The sequence below is a fragment of the Crocodylus porosus genome, unplaced genomic scaffold, assembly GCF_001723895.1.
Source record: "Crocodylus porosus isolate Cpor-Errol unplaced genomic scaffold, CroPor_comp1, whole genome shotgun sequence".
In the NCBI taxonomy this organism is placed as follows: Eukaryota; Metazoa; Chordata; order Crocodylia; family Crocodylidae; genus Crocodylus; species Crocodylus porosus.
In genome coordinates this window covers 11647856-11666240 of record NW_017728928.1, presented here as the reverse complement: position 1 = coordinate 11666240, position 18385 = coordinate 11647856, and the positions used below count along the sequence as shown (strand labels likewise).

Sequence of the window (18385 nt, the reverse complement as noted above, 5' to 3'; positions counted from 1 at the left end):
CGGAAGAGAGCAGGCCTGAGCGGCTCCCCGCTTGAGTCCGAGGGGGGTGAGGGGGCTCCTCCTCGCGCTCGCGCCCGCGCCCGCGGAGGTGCGGAGGGTAATGGGGCTGGCGCGGGGGTCTATGTGGGAGAAGGACTCTAACTGAAATCATGGGATGGAGGTGACCGATGCCCCAGAGCTATAAGGCGCCATCAGGAGGCCTGCAAGAGGCATGTTTTGGGAGCCCCAGTGGCCTAATGGAGAAGGCACTGGCCTCCTAAGCCAGGGGTTGTGGGTTCAAGTCCCATCTGGGGTAGTAGCTCTTGTCTTGGGTGAACTTTCTGCTTCCTTTTTATCGGAGTAGCCCCCTCTTCCACGTGTCCAGTCACCACCGATAGTACGCGTGCAAAGGAGCCTGTCATTTCTATTTCATGGACATTTTCCTGGGTCTTGGCTAGAGAGCGTGGCTTCTGCAGGGATCCAGCATGCTTCATGCAGGCAGCTTCTGCCAGCCCAAGCTCAGAAATGGGGATGGACAGTCCTGAAAGCGGCAGGTAACAACTCATCCCGCTACCGGAGCGGGGAAGAAGTGGACCGAGGTGTTTCTTCCTGAGCCCTAGCAGGCAGAGGCAAATATGGGTTATTCCTTTTCCTGTAAAACATGGGTTAGGCCTTTCCCCCTTCAAACTCAAAATTCCCCTAGTTTGGTTATAACTTGGTCTAGCCACCTTTGAAATGCCAGTAAACCAATACATTATAAAGACCACACCCATCAGCTAACACTTTCCAGCAGTATTTTCATTGTTATGTTGAAGGTTTAATTCTCCATTTGAACTTAGAAACCTTCAGGGTCAGCACAAAAGCAACCATGAAGGGACTTGAACCCTCAGTCTTCTGATCCGAAGTCAGACGCCTTATCCATTAGGCCACATGGTCACATGCTACAGCAGCTCTGATGATGCTGTGGTGGTAATACCTCCCTCACCTGCCTCTGTGACTCACTTGAGCAGTGAGCCTCAACCAGAAAGAGTTATTTTCCAGTAGTCAAGGGATGCATGTGGCTAATGAGGGATGTCTGGAAAAGCGGAGAACCACTGTCATGTCTAGACAGGTTGAGAACTGCCGTCTTAAGGCAAGGAGAAGGAGCTAAGAGGCCCCCGAGGGAGAAATCTCCTCTGCAAGCAATATGCAATCTCCAGTGCGGGCGGGGAGCGCGGGAAACTTCCTGTCTAACTTCTTTTGTGTTATAGTAGTGTCTTTCCCTGGATTTGCCTTCCAGACTCTTTCGCAAGCGTCTTCAGTGCCCTGATGGATAAAGCCCTAGCCTCCAAAGCTAGGAGTTTGGTCTTCACAGTCCCATCTGGGGTGAAAACATGTTCTTCACTTCTTGAAATCTCCACCATAAAAAGTTTTCAAATGCATGTTTGACAAACATGTGTATGATGTAGACGGGAAGGATCAATCTGTGACCAGCAGGTTGGACAACTTGAGGTCTCTTCCAGTCCTATTGTTCTGTGACTTATGGTTTGAATCTGAGCATGGAAGCCAGGGTATTTTATATTGGTTTCTTGTTTAAAATGCTCTTTAAACTTGCCGAAAAATCCAAACACTCGGCTCATGGCATAAACTGAGAAGGGTTTGAATAACAGTGGATGCATGTACACATTCATGAATGCACCGGTGCATTAAGTTTAGTACTTGTAATAAGAGGTGCTAATTTAATGTGCCATAATCGGAGGACTTTTTTTTTTTTGTGTGATGCTAATGCACAGTAGATTAATTCTACTGCGCATTAGCATGGTTTTTGCTTGCCACGCTAATGCGCAGTAGAATTAGTCTACCGGGCATTTAGTGTCTCCCATACACATGACCAGTAAGAGCTTTTTTGGGGCAGGGGGGAACTATCCCTTTTGGAGTCTGGAGAAGGGCTGTACCTTTGGGGCCTCCTAGGTAGCCCCATTTGTTTGCATTATAATAGTCTAAGGATTCAGTCCAACCACAAAGCTATATCTTCTCAAGTGCAGCATCAAACAAACTTGTGTATGTGACCATGCAGCCTAATGGATAAGGTGCCTGACTTTAGATCAGAAGATTGAGGATTTGAGTCCCTTTGTGGCTGGCTATGCTTAATCCAGAAGAAGGTCTTTCTGATTATCTTTAACTTAAAATATATTGGGCATTAGGCAAAAACTTCTGAGCAGATTAAATGACTTGGCGCCCTGGTCTTTTTCCCCATAATTATTAGATGCAACCATTGGAAGGGCAAGGGGCTGCTGCTGCTTGCAGCCAGGCCAACTTGGAGGTAGTTTATTTTCAGAGCTACTCATCTTCAGCAAACGCATTGCATTACAAATCTTATGTTCTCTCCACAAGTACTTGGAAGCGGATGCAAACAGACCCATAATATGGGAAAAGGAGGAAATAATCCTAGGTGAGGATCTTTAGTGAGTCCATGGACAGTCTTAGCCTTCCCAGACAGGAGGAAGTGCTGGGTTTGGGACTCCAAGTATCCCGAAATGAGATACTTGCTCCTAGGTCCCAGCACAGGCGGGGAGCCCTGGGGACCATCTCTATCGGATGGACATTGGACAGCTTCCTCCTAAAGGGTTTTGCTTCCTTAGGTATTACTTTGTTGTACACAGCTGTACCTATCCTGGGAGATGGCATAGTGCCCCTAAATCTGTTTTCTGTAATGATTCTTATTCCAGTCAAGCATCCGGATTCAGTCATAAGAACAGCTTGGACCTCCCTGCATCTTCTGCAATGCTTTGATTTTCAAAGAGTCGGACAAATGTAGCCAGAAATTCATTTTATTTGGAAAAGCAACAGCCACAGAGGGACTTGAATGCACAATCTCCTGATCCAAAAGCAGATGCCTTACCCGTTAGGTCATGCAGTCAGCTATGGCACTGCCCTCCCTATGTCAAACAGGGATTGCAAGGAGCCCCTTGTGATTTCCTTACTGTGAAAACAGGCAAAGAAAACGCAGAAAGCTGTTTCTGCTGGATCCCTCTTCATTTCTGAAAGTCCCCTTGTGTTATTTCCATATACAGAGCATGTGGTGTCTTCAAGGTCCGGTGAATCTCTTGCTCTTAACAAAAAATAAATCTCAAGATAACAGAAGTCCCCCCACCCTTCCCCTACCTCAGCTATCCCTGCAAATATATGAGGGAGAGAACATAGCTCATGAGATTAACAATCTGATATGGAAGGTGCTTCGATTTAAAATGTCGGTGTCTTATTTTATCAGCTGTTAAATGTACCTGATTTAGGTGCTTGCTACGGTTGTTATACTGGGTGAGACTCCCTCCCTGGGGTGTTGGGCACACTGTCAAAGGTGATGGGGGAAGATTTGTGGGTGACTGGCTTTAAAGTGAGACCCCCTTTGTCTTTAAATGCAAACTGAGTTTGTTTGATCCTTTTGTGCCCGCTCCTCGTGCTTCACTCCTTTCCATGAGGAATCCTCTCGGAGTCAGGAAGCATTGGTATCTTATTCTAAATTGGAAAATGGATGACACGAACCATGCAACTGATTTGGGAAGGAATAGTAGAGATTTATAATAGCCATTTATGTAGCTAGATTTCTGGATAGATCTCTAGACCACGACCCCTCTCCATCGTGTCTGCGAACTCTCCTAAGGATATAGGACTCTTTTCTTCTAAACAAACCGTATGCTAGCTTACTCCCTGATTTGCTGTCCCTTGCAGAGACAAGTAGGAAAGCTGGCTGTTTGGGAGGAACAATAAGTCTCTATGCTATACCAAAGGTCTCCAGGTTTAGTTTTTTCAAATCATTTAATATGTGAAAGAACTCTCATTTCTTTTTAACAACTCCTTCCAACCTTCAACTTGCAACCTCTCTTTCAACCACTTTGCCTGCAGCAAGAAGAGTGCATTCTGTTGACCACAGTTGGAGGCCCTTTGAATTGTATCACTAAAGATGCAAGAAACCCAGACTTACCGCATCTTGAGTATCTTGGTGACCTCCGGGAGATTGTGCCGCTAAGTAAATGTTGATCAAAAACCAAAAGACCCAAACCCCATTGAAACCCTGAGCTTCTTTGTGTAAGTGAAGTAATCAACAGAAAAGGACGAGGACAACGGTCCCATATTTTATTATGTCTCATGCAATCAGAAGGCTCATCTAGCAACATACAGCAATTACAAGACGACGATTATCTATCTAGGAAGGTTTTAGACTCTCCATTAATGGACTTAGAGAGTAGGTTAGGCAACTATCTAGCCACTAATCTAGCTCATTATTACTCAGCTACAGCTGATCCTGTACTGGGGTAAGGGATAGACTAGCTGACCTTTCAAGGTCCCCCCCATCCATTTTCTATGAGTTGCCAGAGTCAATAACTCACTTGAGAATAACTATTGCCCCTTTACACACTCATTACTGATTAGTGAAGTTAGCAGCGCTGAGTTTAAAAAGCCAAACTGACAGAATGGCTTGCAAGGCAATCAGTATAAGTCCTCTCTCCTTCCTTTAGCTCCCTGTGGTGACTGCGTCTTCTCCGATGACACAGATGGTCACAGGCAGCTTCACAGCTAATAGCTCCACTTGATGATAATAAAAGCAAAAAACAGAACAGAGACAATCAGATGAGTGTAGGAAAATACTTTCTCCAGGAAGATCAGGGTCTGCTCCCATTCCAGCTCAGCTTGGTCCTCGTCTTGCGAGGAAGCTAATTGTTGGATGATTTGTAGTTCTGAGTGGCGCTCTTTCAGGAACAAGACAGTCTCTTTCCCTTCCTTTCCAGACAGGTTAGGGTCCCAGGTCTCCCCTTGTCCTGGAGGTACCTCATCTGAAGGAGGCAAGAAGAAGTAACCACCAAATATACATTTCTCTCCGTTGGACAAAGGGGACTTTTCATCACTAAATCGACCCATGTTAATTCTTTTTGGGAGTGATGCCTGTGGCTAGCATTCTTATTAGTTTTGTTCCTGGCCTGGCTCTTTACACCAATGGGAGCCAACCTTGTTGGCAGCTGTGCCACGAATTAGCCCTGCATGCTTCCCAAATGCCACTCTGGGCCCTTTCCCGTACCCATTCTGCTGCTCAGCTTTCAGCTTCCTGCCCTGTACGTCCTTGTCTGATCTGACGCTCTTCTTTCTGCTTCCTGCCCTATCGCTGAGGCCGAGCAGTTAAGGGGTCTTGCTGCAGCTCCAGAGGTGTGCCTCCAGTCAGTCCAGCCATAAATGGGTACTCGGTCATTCAGGCAAGGATGTCAAAGACATCTGCGTGTGATGCTGCATCATTGCCTTGTGTGCCATTGGCTGGAGATAGTAGTGCACCTTAACCACATTAGGCAATGTGCTTGTGGACTTAGGGACACATTTGACCCGTCATGTTATGTATACAGATTACTTCCTTCACTATAAAGTATTTAATTGTTGGTGATTAGCTACCCACCGTGATGGGTTGCAAGGTTCCCAGATGTTTTCTTCTCCTTCTTAAAGAATCTCAGCAGCAGCTTCCTTGCATTCAATAAAGATCTTAGGGGCTTTCTTTCCTTCAGGGTCATCAACAAGCAATTCTCCAACAGACAAATGACCATGGACAAGAATACACCCGAGAAAAACATAGCTGCAAAAGCCAAAGCAAAGAGGTGAGCCTGATGTCAACTCCCATGCTTGAGCACAAGATTCCCTGACTCAACATTTCGAAGTGTCCACTTGGGAGGTGTTTTTGGACACCTGTGGGTCTGCTTTGGTCAAAGACAATGGGAAGCTGTGTGCGCTCAGCAAAACTGAAAACCAGACCCAAGGTTCCTGAAGTTGGGCATCCAAAACCAGAGGTGACCAAAATCAGAAGCCACTTCTGAAAAAGAAGGCCAAATGTCCACACAAACTCCACCCCCCCGCCACCCTCCACCCCCATCATCATGGAGCTTGTTAATCACTTGGTAGTGGAAAAGCATGTGTCCAATTGTGTCTGTTGTATGGTTCCCTCAGTACGGTAATTATTTTATAGTGTCTACAACCCCTTCACTGGGTGTTCCTGTAATTACGGTTCTAATGAAGACAGGTACCTATTACTGGTGGACTGTCAGAGGCAGCAGGCAGAATATCATTCAGGATCCAAGATAAAACACAGACCTCCAGGATAAGGGTAATCTTGAAGTTAATTTTGAAGTCAAAAGAGGCTGGTGTGAAGGAAATGGCTATATCCAGCAAGAAGAGGGCACAGGTCGGGAGGATCATATTTAAAACATGTAAAATAGGTCTCCTCTGCATGACAATCTGCCAGGAAGGGCAACAAGACAACACAATGAAACGGAGGCAAGCAGTTCTGAGTTACGGTGGATTATTTGCATACTTCAGCAATTTTGAAAGCATCCCAGGCACAGACAGGCTCTTCCACACTCAGGTCTGATTTGACTTAGGAAGGAATAGCCCTCTCACATGCTAATCACCCCAGATCTTTAGTTAGTCTAAACAAAAGAAATTCATTAGTGCCACACCAGTTTGCACCTACTGGGCACCTAGCCCTCCTACGTGATAAATAATCTACCACTGTCAGGACAGACCTGTATCTGCAGGATATATGATATGATACCATCATCCTCTGATATCATCTGATACCATCATACTTCTGATACAATATCATCCTCTATGAACACCCCTGCTCTCCTTTTCCTCTCTCCTTTTCCCTTGTTCCATCCACTCCATTTTATTTCTCCCCACTGTAGCAGGGCAGTAAGGTGCCTGCTACTGACAGCAGTAGTATGAGCTCAGTTGCCAGTCACCAGGGCAGCACAGGTGCGGGTTGCCGGGGCAACCAGTCTGGTCAGCTGACCAGAAGGGGGCAGGGCCTGGCCTTTATAAACAGACAGGCTGAGGCTGGAAGCCAGTTCCCCTTCTGGCTGCCAAGGAAGAGGGAGCTCTGTTGGAGCAAGCAGAGCAGAACATAGTAAGGAAGCCTGATGGCTGGAGAGTGTCTTCTTCATAATACTGGGTGGAGGAAACCCTGATAAGGATATATGCGAGGGATAGCCAGGTTGGCTTGAAGTTTACGTTGTATCCCAGGAGTGGGAGTTTTCTGTTTTGGGTTGTGATGTTACACTGGAGGACCAGGTGAGGCTGTATGGGTGGAGGAGGCCTCAGGGGAGCTCCCCAGCAGTAGGGGGGGTTCCTGGTGCCTCAGAGGGCGCTGCGTTTACGGGGTCCCGACCCCAGCCCCAGTGTGGGTGATTATTGGGATGAGCCCCGGTGGGGTGTAGGACCCAGGAAAGGGATCTGGGGGCCACGTAAGGCTGAGGCCGCCTGAGCCCCAATTGGGAGAAGGCCATGAGGGCGTAAGACCCAGGAAAGGGGTCTGGGGGCCAGGTAAGGCTGAGGCCACCTGAGCCCCAAGCGCGGGGAGCGCAAGCGAGGCCCCAGCATGGGCGGGGTGGGCGGGGAGCGCGAGCGAGGCCCCAGTGCGGGCATTGAGAAGCCCTGGAGAGGAGCCCTAGGAGTAGGCATCTAGGGACATGAAGGCCCGGTACAGACCCTGTAGGTTAGGGTGCACCAGGGTAATGAGGCGGAGCGTTAGCCGAAAGATATCAGAGCCCCATGCCAAGGAAGGGTAAAAAGGCAGCCTCCCTTCAACATATTAATATCAAAGACGTGGCAGGCAAGATATCGAGGGTGCATAAAACCTAATCTGGCACGGTCGGTAGGGGGTGCTAGGGGAGGTCACGGCACCCCTAGGTCCCGGCCTGGCACACCCACCCATGGTTTCATTCTCTTCCACCTGTGCTCTGTCCTCTCTCACCCCATTGCTGATATCCTGTTTTCTCAATACCAATAACAAAGTACATCCTGCCCTATCCAGAAAGGATCAGGGTGGCTTATACTAAATGCTAATGACCCACAAGTAAGAAACAACAGTGGGCTCCCTCAAAAGACACCCCAAAATGCCACCTGTTACCCCACTCCAACTTCTGTGCTTACCACTTTTCCTTCTAAATCCCTCCATACCCATTCATAAGGAGCAAACGGGACATAAACCAAAAGCCCTGCATCCCAAACTCTCAGACTCTGGAGATGCCCAGACCCAGATGGATTTGAATGGTGGGTTTCTGAAAGGTGGGAAATAGAAAAATAAAGCTGGAAAAGGTCTCAAGATGTCACCTTGTCCAACTGCCTGCTAAGGCAGGATCTAGCTATGACAGCCAGGTCATCTCCTACTGAGATACTAGCTAAGCCAAATCCTGCTTGGTAACTGAGATCAGGACCATTCCTGGCCATAGATGTAGAGAAATCTGAATTTTCACTTTAGAGCAAAACAGGGGTCTGTCTTATCCAGAGCCTCCTGTCTGCACCAGTGACTATGCAATACGCTTCAGAGAAGGGCAAACCAGACTTCTCAGTGATGTCTTCTTGATTTGGTGAATGGGCTAGAAATACACATGGATTTCTGGATCCTAGTTTCTAACGGGGAAGGGTTACATGCCATGTTGCTACATCACCTCACAAGCTCCATCAGAGACTCGCTACAGTATATTTTCCAAATGATTTCTTAGTTTCATGGCCACAAATATGAGGAACTAGACTAGGGCCAAGTGCCCATTGGATGTAGCCATATGCTCCATATACCCATTTTACAGTGCAAGCTGATGTAATGGTTCCCCTTGCTGGCAGTCACGTATTGCTTCTTTTAACACAACCTTAATGGAGATGTATCCTGGAAAGCAGCCACATTATACCTTTGATTCCCCAGGAAAAGTTACTCTAACATGGCACTCCTGCCATCACGCCAGGGATCACAGTACTCATGCAGACCCCCAGCACCCACACTGGCCATCAGAGGAGGGTCATTGAGCTTTGAGTTGGATAAGGAAAGAATTTGCTTATGTGCCAAGTAGTCAATTTTCTTGAACTTTTCATTCCCAATCTGAGCCTATAATCATAGAAATTAAGGTCTGGAAGGGACCTTGAAAGATCATCAAGTTCAAATTTCACCCTCCCACCCCCCCACCCCTTGCTCTGGGCAGGAATACTACTGAGATCAAATGATCCCAGCAAGGTGTTGGTCCAGTCTCCTCTTAAAGACTTCCAAGGTTGGACACTGCATCACCTCCTTGGGAAATCTGTGCCAGATTCTGGTCACCCTTACCGTAAAGAAGATCTTCCTTATATCCACCTGAAACCATTCTTTAACAGTTTATGGCCATTTCTCCTTGTCCTCCCCTGGGGCGCCCTAATGAACAATTTTTCTCTCCTGCTCCCGATGTACACCCCTTACATACTTATAGACGGCCACCAAGTCCCCCTCAGTCTTCTCTTCCCCGGGCTGATCAGTCTCAGATCCCTCAGTCTTTCCTCACCAGGTTTGTCCTCCTGGCCCTCAATCATTCGTGTGGCCCTTCTCTGGACCTTTTAAGATTCTCCACATCTTTTTTGAAGTGCTGCGCCCAGAACTGGACCGAGTACTCCAGCTCGCTCTCACCAGCGCTGAGTAGAGAGGGAGTCTCACTTCCTTAGCCCTGCTCCTGATGCATCAGCTAATGCATCCCAGTATGCTAACAGCTCTGTTGACTGAAGTGTCACACTGGCAGCTCATGTTCATCCTGTGATCAACCATAACCCCGAGGTCCCTTTCAACCATTGTGCTGGCCAGGACATCTCCTCACCTATATTCATGTCTCTGGTTACTTCTCCCCAGATGAAGCACTCTGCATTTATCCTTACTGAACTGCATCCGGTTCTGCTCCACCCACCTTTCTAGCTTGTCCAGGTCCGCTTGGATCTGCATCCTATCCCCTAGCATAACTGCTTTTCCCTATAACTTACTATTGTCTGCAAACTTGGCAAGCATGCTTTCCACATCCTCATTTAAATCATTGATAAAGATGTTGAACAGCACAGGGGCAAGGACTGAACCACTGGTCACCTCCCGCCAAGATGATACAGACCCGTCCAGTACCACTCTGTGGGTTCAACCCCTTAGACAGTTCCCAACTCATCTGACCATGGACTCTGCTGGCCCACAGTCCCCCAATTTTTTTTATAAGAGGGTCATGGGAGACCATTTTGAAGGCTTTTGACTAAAAGACCTGTTACCTAAAAGACCCCAGTAGGAATCACTTCATTAAATCCATTACCTGATAGGTGACCATACTAAAGTACATCCCATCTGCAGAACTGTTGTGATGTAGGACCCTGAGGTTTATGAATTTCCACTCTCCGTGGGTGAGGTGGTAACTGAGGCTGCTCCGAGTGGCCTCCTCTGAGGTTTTAATATTCTTCAGGATCAAGTCCTGAACTAGAACCAAGAAATGACCAAGGTCAGGCACCGTAGAGACATCTCCCCCATTCGATGGGTGTATGCGGAGAGTTGCACTTCCACCAGAGCACAACATGACTGCAGCATGGCAAAAATGCAGGGGAAAGAGGGACACCGCCAAGCCTCAGGAGTGAACAGAAGAGGGTATGCATGCACCCAAGAAAAAATGCATTCTGGGAGCAGGCATGTGTTGCAAAACGAGGGAGGAGATGAAGAATTGGGACTGAGCCTGAGGGGCTCAGGCAGGCCCTGAGGTGGGAGCAGGGGCCAGGGATTGGGAAGGATCTAGGAGAAAGATGGTGCTTGGCAAAGGAGGAAGCCACATTCTCCCAAACACTCAGGCATGTGGCCACGCAGTTGGGCTACCTGGGTATACAGTGGAGAAAATAGATATGTTGCACCTCTGTTTCTCAAAGGGAAACTTGTCAGTTAGCAAACCGCAGAAGGCAGTGAGACGATACACCTGGACTTTCTTGATCTGCCCATTGCTTTGCACATGGACAAAGAGACTCGTTGAAGACTTGTCTTCATCTGCTCTGAAAGGAAAACGTAGTCAGGCAACCCTGGTTACGCAAGACCAGGCTTATTAGGCTCCACTGCTTGGAGACTGTAATGGGAGCTTCTGTAGGGTCTATCTGTGCACTGCATTCATGCATGGGGGCTCTCCTTTGAGAGCAGCAGTGAAGCAACAGGGAAAGGGGGACAGAAAGGTCTGACCCTAGGCACATATACTGGAGTGAAAAGGGAGAGGCAAGGAGCTCTCAGTGGCCAGCCCCAGTCTCCCAGTGCTGCCTCCTCAATAGGGTTTGCAGGCAGGGTTCCCATTGCCTCCTTTGTGGGCTTTGTCTACAGATGGGAGAGGGATTCTTGGCCCGTGGGCAACACTTTCATAGACTAGGGGGCAGATCCAGGATTTGGCAAGGGAGGGAGTGGGTAGAGGAGAAGCAACCTGTGCTGCAAGGGTGGCTGCACCCACCACACCCAGCTTCTCCCCGTGCCCTTCCCCACTGCCCACTGGTGGAGGCGCACCACGCCGGGGGGAGCCTCCTGGGACTTTTTAAAGTCCTCAAAGCAGGTAAGAATCTCCCCCCTTCCCCTCCATGGTTGAGTCACATCCCCTCCCCACCTCTTCCCCCACCTGCTGCTGCTTTCCTTGCTGTCCTGGGGGCGGGTGAAGCTTCAGAGCTGCTTCTGCCTTGTCCAGCCAGGCTTGGTAAGGACTGGGGTCAGCTGGGAATGTGACATGACAGCAGCAGCGGGCAAGATAGATCCACCCTTCCTGGTGCCCACTGGAGCAAGTGCAGGGAAGGGGAATCCCTCCTCCCCATTACTGCTGCTGTCCCAGGTGAGCTCCCCCATCTCCCCATCCTGCACTTCCAACAGCCCCAGGAACCGGTCTGAAACTTCCCCAGCCCCCAGGACAGTGGGGAAAGCAGGAGGAGGAGAGGGGCAAATGGAAGGGAAGGGAAAGGACACACATCTGAGCATGGAGGGGAGGAGAGCAGATTCCCACTTGCTTTGGAGACTTAAAAAAAAGTCAGCAGAGGCTCCCACCGTGTGACCCAGTCTGAAAGGGACTGGGTACAGCCCTCTGGACCCCACCCCTGTTATATGCCTTCCAGAAAGTCCCAGATCATGAGCAGAGGGGCAAACCAGAGCTGCCCTATGTCTGCGCTGAGGACATTTCCTGAGGGCTTTGGTGTTTCCTCTAAAAACAGTATTGAGGAGAAACAAGTGAAATCAAGCAATGTTACTGCTCATCAATGAAGATCTCTGGTGCCCAGAAGAGACTTGCTGGCATTGAAAAGGAAGAAATATTGCAGAAGTCCAGGGGATTCCAAGACACAAAATCATTTTTCCATTCCTGGGGGCAAAAAGAATAAGGATTGAGTCTGGTCTTGGCAGCTTTGTCACAGGGAATGAAGTGGTCTATCAGCTATTGATAAGAAGGCTCTTACCATTGTCAGCCAGAAATAGAAAGTCGCTGTCTGCAACTTTTCTCTCTGTAGAGAAACAGAACAGAGGAGAGCAGGGATTAAACCCTCTGGCATTTTTCTGATAGCAAAGAAAGGAAGAGGAGAGATTTAGCTTCCTACTATGGAGATGATGGAGGCAAAAGTAAAATCCAGCTCCACTTCCACAGGTTCTTTCCAGTTCCTCTTGGGTTTGGTGTATAAGAAGAGATCACTGTTAGAGGTGATGTTCAGGTACTCAACTACATCGTGGTACTTGCAGATCTGCCCTGGATCTGCCTCTGCTGAAGATAAAATGAAAAAGGCTGGTTATATAATAATTTGCCTGACATCTTTATGATAAGGTAGTCTCAGAGCCCCCTCTCCTCTCAGCTGACTATTCCTTTCTGAAGCCAGAGGATGACTTCATGAGAAACGTGCTCTCTTAGCAAGGCACAAGCCCACCTGGGTCCCGTGTTCATTCTCATTGGGGAGCAGTGGGATGGAGAATCTAGCTGCCCTTAAAGTTTTCTTTTTTCTTTTTTTTTTAATTTCATGTCTTGGGCCAAATTAGCTAAATCAGTTCCCACTTCTATTGACTGAACCGAACTCAGTTGTTCAGGTCTGTGTGGCACTACCAGTGGCAAGTATCCTGCTTCCCAGACTCAGCAGCCTTGGGTTTCAGATATTCCCAAATCCACGATGGCAGGCACCCTATGTGCAAGCCCCAAGCCCGGAGGCCTTGGGGTTCAGATGTCCCATAGTCTTGCTTGCCTCTAGCCAAAAGGCTGAAGGAGCAAGCTAGAAGAAAAGCCCAAGAGCAACCCCCCCCCATTGCCGTAAAATATGTAGCTGAGATCCTCCCATTGGGAGGCTACAGTAGACTCTCATAGGGGTGCCTGTCCACAGTGCAATGAACAGGTCTCCACCCTCAGCTATATCAAATTATTCAAGGTTGGGAAGAACAGGATCTCCCTTTCCAGGTCCAGTAAAACCACCTTGACCAACACCATTATCATGGTGTCTCCCCTGCCAGGTAGGTGAGTGCAGAAATTTCTGAGAGAGGAATAGGTCAGACTGCACTTACCAGGTAGCAGAGCGAGCAAGAGACTGGCTACAACAGATCCCAACATCCTTCCTGTTGCCCTTAGGAGATGATGATTGAATTGGCTGGCTCTGAAGACAGTGTGTGATGGGGTGGCGAGATGCAGAGGTGAGGATTATGTGCTCTTTGCTGGGTGGTAGACACCACTCTGCACTTTGGTGACGATGCCTTTAGCTTTTTGATTGTTTCGCTTCAGCTGCTGCTCTGCTGCTAACCCCAGCACACAAAGAAATAAAGGCAGGATCAGAAATAAGACTTGAAAATGCAAAGACCATTTGCATTTTTCATCTTTCCAGCTTAAAAAGAGTGAGCCATTTGGGGATCCAAGGTTACCATGGCACTGGTCCAGATTTGTAATGGAGATTTAGCACGACATGTGAGCCTGTGGCTAATGAAAAGCAACTGGATGAGTCTGAACCTAAAGTGGATTTAACAACCTGTTTTTTCCTCCCTTAGCCTCTCTGATGGCTCTCTCCATACTGCCTAATTAGTATAATGCTCCATTGCAAATTATCTCAGATGGGATTCCTAGCTACCCTGCCCCCCGGGGTAGAAGGAAATGCACTTGGAAATTAAATTTGCCTGAGTACTCAGTCTTGGGCATGGATAAAAGCCCAGTCTGGGAAAGATTTAACTGGAAGATACATCTGTGGTCTGGGTCTTTATATAAATGAAGCTTTGATGTGAGACTGTGAATCCAATATAGGTGGCTTTGGCAATTAGACAACAGATAGGAAAAGGGCTCTGTAACAGGAGTGCCACTTTCGGAGCCTCTCCGGATGCGCAGCTCTGTCCTCCTGCAATGGGCCAATCGCCCGCCCACTCTCGCCTGCCACGACTTAATCTTACTTATAATTGACGGTTGATTGGAATTAGCGGGAGGCTGCCCATTTTTGTGCGCTCCGATGGCAGGGGGTGCTGCCTGCGGCTCCTTTTCCTCCCCTGCACCACAGCCCAAGCCTCGCAGATGGTGCCTGTATGATCTAACTTGGACCATGTTATTATGTTTTGGCCCTTCCTTTGTCCTTGGGGCTCCTCGCCACCCCTCCTCACTCTTGGGGCCCCTCACTACCCCCTAACTCCGGGACTCCTTGTTGCCTCCTAGCTCCGGAGCTGGGCCAATGCACCCTGCCCCTTCCTGGGGCTTCTCTCCGTGCAGCCGCCCCACAGGGCTGGGGTCAACACCCCTCAACACCACACCACACCAGCGCAAACAGTTATGCCTACCCGGCACTGCTCACTGTGCCCCACAGGGCACCAGGAACACCCAGATTACTGGGGCACTCCTGTGAGGCCTCCTCTCACCCCTACAGCCTCACCCGGTCCTCCAGTACTATACAAATAAACACAAACCATAAGCCAACCGGCTATAACCCAAAACACAAAACCCCGAGCTGCAACATAGCAGCTTGACCGTTCGGGTCAGGGCATACATCTCACCCTACCAGAGAGAGGGAGAGCACGAGCGCACATCAACCCCCAGCAAGAGCCCAGGGCTATTCCAGCCATCAGAGTTCTCCCCTTTGTTCTGGCTGAGTTCCTCCTCCCTCAGTGGCTGGAGAGGAACTGCCCTCCTAGCCTTCTGCTTGGGCTTAAGAAGGGCTAAGCTCTGCCCCTTCCTGTCCCTAGGTTTCCCCAGTTGCTAGGGCGCAGTCCTGATGACTGGCAGCTGCTTCCCTCTTCCCAACACTAGGGGTCTCTCCTGAGCCACCTCTGCTCCCAGCTGCAAAGTGCCTGAGAGAGCCCTGACAGGCTCATAGAATAAAGTCACAGAAACTGCAGTTTGGTCCATGCCTAGTTGCTTTATCTTTAGCTTACTTAGGGTGAAGTTACACATTACACTTAATCTGTACTAAGGGCACTTAAAATGCGGGTCTCTGTACATTAAAGCGCTTGAACTCGTGCTAAGTTCCCCCTGAGCATCTCAAAGTTTTATGCCACTTCAGGTGAGTGTTAACTCTGGGCTGTGCAACCTAGCTCATGTTAAGGTAACCTCAGTCTGTTCCATGGAGATCAAATGGGCCATTTGCAGTCCACCAGTATCCCAGGATGCACTGCACAGAGCAGGGGTAGATCCTAGGTGTTCTGGGTCCTAGTGACAGCCCTGATTACCAGCCCTCTAGCCCCAAGTCAGAGCTGTGCAGGCAAGAAACTGTATTAACCCTTGACATTCGACTGCTCACAGTGTGCCCTAATTTTAACACTGCTTAGCGCTGAAAGGATTTAGCGTGGTCTGAGTTTGACATGGAACTTCACTCGTGAATTCCGCGCCATCTGGCCCAACACTTAGTGGGTTGGAAGCATTTCGTATTATTAAGCTGATACTTCTCACTTAAAGGCCCTGTTTTCTAGTGCCTTCAACTTTGCCAGGCTTTAACCATTTGGGCTACAATCTGGCATGCCGCCTGCCCACCTCAGATGGATGTATTTTTCCTTTTCTAGGAACTTCAGCCCAAATGGCTCAGAAAGAGGAAGAGTGCAATACGTTGTTTGGCCTGTGTTAGATTCTGGTGAGCCTTTTTTCTTTCAGAGACATCAGCACCCACATGTGTTGAGGAACAGACTTGACGTTTGGCAGGGGAAGGGAGGGGCTGGGGTTGAAATCTGCTGTGATGAACAAGGCAGGGAAAAGTCGACAAAGTTATATCCTAGTTTGCATGTTCTCAGTGGAGACTTGATAGGACAATGGTGCTCAACCTTCCTGCACCATGGGCTGGATGAGTGGTGAGGGGCTGGCTAGTCTATGGGCTAGATCCCATGTGGGGCTGATGTGTGGAGTCCATGGGTGTGATTGCATATGCTGGCCTGACCCTGAATGGTAGATCCAGCCATGGCCTGACCCCAAGCACTGGCCCGGTTCTGTGTGTTGGATCTGGCCATGAAACAACTCCACACACCGGTGTGTTCCGATGTGTGGGGCTATGCCATCCAGTCTGCACAGCTTGAGAAATCTGGAAGCTGTGGCAATGAACGCTGTCACTGATCCCCTACTGCCAAATTTCCAGACAGGGCTTTGTGGTCTGGATTCAGACCAGGGGCTGGAGCTGGATCACCCCCATACTAGGACATTACAGCTGAATTCCCTGGGTAGTCCACTCACGCTGGCCATGCTCTGCAGGACTTTCTCTCCAGCTGCAAGTCCTGGCTGGGCAGGAGGGACAGAGAAGCAGGTAGTGCTCTGAATCCAGTCCCTGCTGGAGAGAGGCAGCTCAGAGGAGGAAGGTGCCTAAATCAAATGTAGATGGGACAAGAGTTTGACTTGTGTGAAGAAAGGGAAGTAGACTCAGATAAGGGTTAGGGGGGAGGGGAATGGACTGCAACCTGGCATGGGATGTGAGAGCTCAGGAGCTTGCCTAGGTACAGCTTGTGACTTTTGCTTGTGCATCTGTCAGACTGCAGACACCATTTGGATTTCATGTTCTCCATTGTTCTTCTTCTTTCAGGCTTGGCTGGAATTCAAGGCTAAAGCCGGAGCATCCTTGGCATAAGTGCTTTTCCTGTGGAAAGACCATTGCACTATCCAATTGGCTGGCCCCTACTCAGGAAAATTGTTTAATAGGACAGAGGTCATTTATCAACAGAACCAGGTGTCTGTAGTCACCTGCTGGGGTGGAGCAGGCAGTCTCATGATAGAGGAATCTAGGTTATAAAAGGGCAGGCATTACTTTACTGCGGTGATGATTTTGACTGGTCCCAAGCAGAAGAAAGCTGCTGTAGGAGATGGATGAGGGGAGGGAGCCCTCCCTGCTCTGAACAGATGGACAACCCAAAAACAGCCATGGAGAGGGTGAGCTGGAGTAAAGGGCAGGGTATTTGGGGAGTTTGTTTTCTAAATGGTCCCTTATGGTTTCTCTCTTAAGCGGACAGCAATTGTGCTCACAACTCCTGGGCAAAGTCTGAGCGTGGATTTTGTGCCTCCTTGAGGAAGTCAACTGTAGGGCAAAAGGTTTCCACCTGGGGTGAAATACTGCATAACACAAAAGAGAGATACAAGGCATATGATTAGCATCTGGTCTGTGTGCCTACATGCCCCAAACTGGGGTCAGCGCCTTGCTCTGCCCGGTTCCAGAAACTGGATCCAAGTTTGGATCCATTCATGCCAGCTTGATGAGTGGCCAACACGGGGAGCTCAGCCAGTTCTGTGAGATACAGGAGCCTGAAACTAGAGCTGGAAGTCTTTGTGGGACAAGTGAAATTGGGAGAGCAGAAAGGGACTGGAATTGGAGCCAGTGAGGAAATGGGGTGGAACTGGGAGCCCATGCGTGCGGGGAAGGACAGAGTCCAAACAAGGCATCAGGGAGGCAGAGTGGGAATGGGTGTGCAAGGAGCCTGGGAGCTACGAACAACTGGGTGTCAGGTGGAGTGGGTGGAGCTGATAGGCCAGTATTGGGGAGGCTGGCGGGGGGCAGGAATTGCTTGGGAAAAGGGATTGAGAAAAGATCCTGGTGGGACAGGACACTGAGACAGGATTAGGTTCATGGGAAAGTGGGACTTGGAATAAGAGCCAATGGATTCAGAAGATGGGGGAAAGAAACTAGTGAGGAGAAGAGCTGGGATAGGGACCTGAGATGAATGGGCAAAGAGCCTGGGGCCAAGGAGCCAGGGTGGAACTGGAAATGGCTGTCAAAGAGACTCAGACTGGGACTAGGGGCGGAGGAAGACTGGGACGGAGATGGGAGAAATGTAGGCTTCTCATAGCAGGCCCCCATGCTAGTAGCTACTTTTAACCTTAATCTTGCTGTGCCTCCTTCTCCTATCTGTCAAGTGGGGATTGTACTCCTGTTCCCATCTCATGCGTGTACATAAATCTGTGAATGACTGTGGACAGGTCTGGCCCTATAATGATGAGCAGCACAGAAGAGTCCACAAGGAAATTCTCTCTTCCAAGGAATGCTTCACTGGGCTGCTTTAAACAAGGGCTGAGGATCTGCAGTGAAGAGAGAGCTAAATTTTGCATAATATTTTAACAAAATGAACACCTTCCACTGGCAGAAGGCAGGACACCCTGGGTTAAACAGCTGAGGTGACTGTGCCTTTAAAACCTGCTGTGCGCCCGAGGGAACACAAGTA

At 49.1% G+C, this 18385-nt stretch overlaps 1 protein-coding gene and 2 non-coding genes across 3 annotated transcripts; 1 reads left to right on the top strand and 2 right to left on the bottom strand.

Moving 5' to 3' along the window:
• The first annotated feature begins 222 nt into the window (after positions 1 to 222).
• TRNAR-CCU lies at positions 223 to 295 on the top strand. Its single transcript has one exon. It is a non-coding gene; the product is annotated as a tRNA-Arg (tRNA).
• Positions 296 to 842: 547 nt separating this feature from the next.
• TRNAR-UCG lies at positions 843 to 915 on the bottom strand. Its single transcript has one exon. It is a non-coding gene; the product is annotated as a tRNA-Arg (tRNA).
• Positions 916 to 4101: 3186 nt separating this feature from the next.
• On the bottom strand, positions 4102 to 13778 carry LOC109315051 (5-hydroxytryptamine receptor 3A-like). The gene is made up of 9 exons (XM_019542526.1): positions 13298 to 13778; positions 12355 to 12515; positions 12217 to 12261; positions 12013 to 12122; positions 10625 to 10794; positions 10077 to 10237; positions 6018 to 6228; positions 5399 to 5572; positions 4102 to 4790 (listed from the first exon to the last, which is right to left on the bottom strand). Exons 1-9 carry the CDS (start codon positions 13341 to 13343, stop codon positions 4534 to 4536), a joined length of 1335 nt encoding a protein of 444 aa, XP_019398071.1. The 5' UTR covers positions 13344 to 13778; the 3' UTR covers positions 4102 to 4533.
• Positions 13779 to 18385: the final 4607 nt, after the last annotated feature.